Below are 4698 nucleotides of genomic sequence, written 5' to 3'. Positions count from 1 at the left end.
GCTGCTCTTGGGAGGTGCAGGTCCATAACTGCTGTTGTTGGGAGGTGCATGTCTATAACTGCTGTTGTTGGGAGGTGCACATTCATAACTGCTGGTCTTGGGAGGTGGATATCCATATCGGCTGTTGTTAGGCAGTGGCATGTCCAAACTGCTATTGTTGGGAGGTGCTTTTCTATAACTGCTGCTCTTGGGAGGTGCATGTCCATAACTGCTGCTCTTGGGAGGTGTATGTCCATAACTGCTGTTGTTGGGAGGTGCATGTCCTTAACTGTTGTTGTTGGGACATGCACGTTCAGAACTGATGGTCTTGGGAGGTGCATGTTCATAACTGCTGTTGTTGGGAGATGCATGTCCATAACTGTTGTTGTTGGGAAGTGCTTTTCTATAACTGCTATTCTTGGGAGGTGCATGTCCATAACTGCTGTTGTTGGGAGGTGCATGTCCATAACTGCTGTTTTTGGAAGGTGCATGTCCATAACTGTTGTTGTTGGGAGGTGCATGTCCATAACTGCTGCTCTTGGGAGGTGCATGTCCATAACTACTGCTCTTGGGAGGTGCATGTCCATAACTGCTGTTGGTGGGAGATGCATGTTCAAAACTGCTGCTCTTGGGAGGTGCATGTCCATTACTACAGTTGTTGGGAGGTGCATGTCCATAACTGTAGCTCTTGGGAGTTGCTTGGCCATAACTGCTGCTCTTGGGAGGTGCATGTCCATAACTGTTGTTGTTGGGAGGTGCATGTCCTTAACTGCCTTGGGAATTGCATGTCTTTAACTGCTGCTCTTGGGAGGTGCATGTCCATAACTCCTGTTGTTGGGAGGTGCATATCGATAACTGTTACTGTTGGGAGGTGCATGTCCATAACTGCTACACTTGGGAGGTGCATGTCCATAACTGCTGCTCTTGGGAGATGCATGTCCATAACTGTTGTTGGTGGGAGATGCATGTCCACAACTGCTGCTCTTGAGAGGTGCATGTCCATTACTGCTGTTGTTGGGAGGTGCATATCCATAACTGTAGCTCTTGGGAGCTGCTTGTGCATAACTGCTGCTCTTGGGATGTGCACATCCATAACTGCTGTTGGTGGGAGGTGCATGTCCATAACTGCTGCTTTTGGGAGGTGCATGTCCATAACTGTTGTTGTTGGGAGGTGTATGTCTTAACTGCTGTTGTTGGGAGTTGCATGTCCAAAACTGCTGCTCTTGGGAGGTGCATGTCCATAACTGCTGTTGTTGGGAGGTGCATGTCGATAGCTGTTGCTGTTGTGAGGTGCATGCCAATAACTGCTGCTCTTGGGAGGTGCATGTCCATAACTGCTGCTCTTGGGAGTTGCATGTCCATAACTGCTGCTCTTGGGAGGTGCATGTCCATAACTGCTGCTATTGGGAGTTGCCTGTCCATAATTGCTGTTGTTGAGAGGTGCATATCGATAACTGTTGCTCTAGGGAGGTGCATGTCCATAACTGTTGTTGTTGGGAGATGCATATCCATAACTACTGCTCTTGGGAGGTGCATGTCCATTACTGCTATTGTTGGGAAGTGCATGTCCATAACAATAGCTCTTGGGAGCTGCTTGTCCATAACTGCTGCTCTTGGGAGGTGCACATCCATAACTGCTGTTCTCTGGAGGTGCATATCCATAGCTGCTGTTGTTCAGAGGTGCATGTCCATAATTGCTGCTCTTGGGAGCTGCATGTCCATAACTGCTGTTGTTGGGAGGTGCATGTCGATAAATGTTGCTGTTGTGAGGTGCATGCCCATAACTGCTGCTCTTGGGAGGTGCATGTCCATAACTGCTACACTTGGGAGGTGCATGTCCATAACTGCTGCTCTTGGGAGGTGCACGTCCATAACTCCTGTTGTTGGGAGGTGCATGTCCATAACTGCTGCTTTTGGGAGGTGCATATCCATAACTGTTGTTGTTGGGAGGTGTATGTCCTTAACTGCTCTTGTTGGGAGTTGCATGTCCATAACTGCTGCACTTGGAAGTGCGTGTCCATAACTGCTGTTGTTGGGAGGTGCATGTCGATAACTGTTGCTGTTGTGAGGTGCATGCCCATAACTGCTGCTCTTGGGAGGTGCATGTCCATAACTGCTGCTCTTGGGAGTTGCATGTCCATAACTGCTGCTCTTGGGAGGTGCATGTCCATAACTGCTGCTGTTGGGAGTTGCCTGTCCATAATTGCTGTTGTTGGGAGGTGCATATCGATAACTGTTGCTCTAGGGAGGTGCATGTCCATAACTGTTGTTGTTGGGAGATGCATGTCCATAACTACTGCTCTTGGGAGGTGCATGTCCATTACTGCTATTGTTGGGAGGTGCATGTCCATAACTATAGTTCTTGGGAGCTGCTTGTCCATAACTGCTGCTCTTGGGAGGTGCATGTCCATAACTGCTGTTGTTTGGAGGTGCATATCCATAGCTGCTGTTGTTCAGAGGTGCATGTCCATAACTGCTGCCCTTGGGAGGTGCATGTCCATAACTGCTGCTCTTGGGAGGTGCTTCTCCAGAACTGCTGCTCTTTGGAGTTGCATGTCCATAACTGCTGTTGTTGGGAGGTACATGTCGATAACTGTTGCTCTTGCAAGGTGCATGTCCATAACTGCTGCTCTTGGGAAATGCATGTCCATAACTGTTGTTGGTGGGAGATGCATGTCCATAACTACTGCTCTTGGGAGGTGCATGTCCATTACTGCTATTGTTGGGAGGTGCATGTCCATAATGATAGCTCTTGGGAGCTGCTTGTCCATAACTGCTGCTCTTGGGAGGTGCACATCCATAGCTGCTGCTCTTGGGAGGTGCATGTCCATAACTGCTGCTGTTGGGAGTTGCCTGTCCATAATTGCTGTTGTTGGGAGGTGCATATCGATAATTGTTGCTCTACGGAGGTGCATGTCCATAAATGCTGCTCCTGGGAAGTGCATATCCATAAATGTTGTTGGTGGGAGATGCATGTCCATAACTGCTGCTCTTGGGAGGTGCATGGGTGCATGTCCCTTACTGCTATTGGTGGGAGTTGCATGTCCATAACTGTAGCTCTTGGGAGCTGCTTGTCCATAACTGCTGCTCTTGGGAGGTGCACGTCCATAACTGCTGTTGTTGGGAGGTGCATGTCCATAACTGCTGCTTTTGGGAGGTGCATGTCCATAAATGTTGTTGTTGGGAGGTGCATGTCCTTAACTGCTGTTGTTGGGAGTTGCATGTCCATAAATGCTGCTCTTGGGAGGTGCATGTCCATAACTGCTGTTGTTGGGAGGTGCATGTCAATAACTGTTGCTCTTGGGAGGTGCATGTCCATAACTGCTGCTCTTGGGAAATGCATATCCATAACTGTTGTTGGTGGGAGATGCATGTCCATAACTACTGCTCTTGGGAGGTGCATGTCCATTACTGCTATTGTTGGGAGGTGCATGTCCATAACTATAGCTCTTGGGAGCTGCTTGTCCATAACTGCTGCTCTTGGGAGGTGCATGTCCATATCTGCTGCTCTTGGGAGGTGCATGTCTAGAAATGCTGCTCTTTGGAGTTGCATGTCCATAACTGCTGCTGTTGTGAGGTGCATGTCCATAACTGCTACTCTTGGGAGTTGCATGTCCATAACTGCTGTTGTTGGGAGGTGCATGTCCATAACTGATGTTGTTCGGAGGTGCATGTCCATAACTGTTGCTCTTGGGAGGTGCATGTCCATAACTGCTGCTCTTGGGAGGTGCATGTCCATAACTGCTGTTGTTGGGAGGTGCATGTCGATAACTGTTGCTCTTGGGAGGTGCATGTCCATAACTGCTGCTCTTTGGAAGTGCATGTGCATAACTGTTGTTGGTGGGAGATGCATGTCCATAACTACTGCTCTTAGGAGGTGCATGTACATTACTGCTACTCTTGAGAGTTGCATGTCCATAACTGCTGTTGTTGGGAGGTGCATGTCCATAACTGATGTTGTTCGGAGGTGCATGTCCATAACTGTTGCTCTTGGGAGGTGCAGGTCCATAACTGCTGCTCTTGGGAGTTGCATGTCCATAACTGCTGCTCTTGGGAGGTGCATGTCCATAACTGCTGTTGTTGTGAGGTGCATGTGTATAACTGCTGTTGTTGGGAGGTGCACATCCATAACTGCTCGTCTTGGGAGGTGGATATCCATATCTGCTGTTGTTAGGCAGTGGCATGTCCAAAACTGCTATTGTTGGGAGGTGCTTTTCTATAACTGCTGCTCTTGGGAGGTGCATGTCCATAACTGCTGCTCTTGGGAGGTGCATGTCCATAACTGCTGTTGTTGGGAGGTGCATGTCCTTAACTGTTGTTGTTGTGACATGCACGTCCATAACTGATGGTCTTGGGAGCTGCATTTTCATAACTGCTGTTTTTGGGAGGTGCATGTCCATAACTGTTGTTGTTGGGAGGTGCTTTTCTATAACTGCTGTTCTTGGGAGGTGCATGTCCATAACTGTTGCTCTTGAGAGGTGCATGTCCATAACTACTGCTCTTGGGAGGTGCATGTCCATTACTACAGTTGTTGGGAGGTGTATGTCCATAACTGTAGCTCTTTGGAGTTGCTTGGGAGGTGCATGTCCATAACTGCTGCTTTTGGGAGGTGCATGTCCATAACTGTTGTTGTTGGGAGGTGCATGTTCTTAACTGCTTTTTTTGGGAATTGCATGTCTTTAACTGTTGCTTTTGGGAGGTGCATGTCCATAACTGTTG

At 48.5% G+C, this 4698-nt stretch overlaps 1 protein-coding gene across 1 annotated transcript; it reads right to left on the bottom strand.

Annotated features, from left to right (window-relative positions):
- Window positions 1-3263: 3263 nt before the first annotated feature.
- On the bottom strand, window positions 3264-4223 carry LOC122798838 (velvet complex subunit B-like). Its single transcript, XM_044067961.1, has one exon. It carries the CDS (start codon window positions 4221-4223, stop codon window positions 3264-3266), a length of 960 nt encoding a protein of 319 aa, XP_043923896.1.
- Between the last annotated feature and the right edge of the window lie 475 nt (window positions 4224-4698).

This window comes from Protopterus annectens, chromosome 3.part1, assembly GCF_019279795.1.
Source record: "Protopterus annectens isolate FY-2018-M chromosome 3.part1, PAN1.0, whole genome shotgun sequence".
NCBI lineage: Eukaryota > Metazoa > Chordata > Ceratodontiformes > Protopteridae > Protopterus > Protopterus annectens.
This window is presented reverse-complemented; position numbering and strand designations above follow the sequence as displayed.

Excerpts from the sequence above, each read along its gene's own strand:
- LOC122798838 (XM_044067961.1), bottom strand. The coding sequence starts at position 4,223 with ATGCACCTCCCAAGAGCAGCAGTTATAGAAAAGCACCTCCCAACAATA.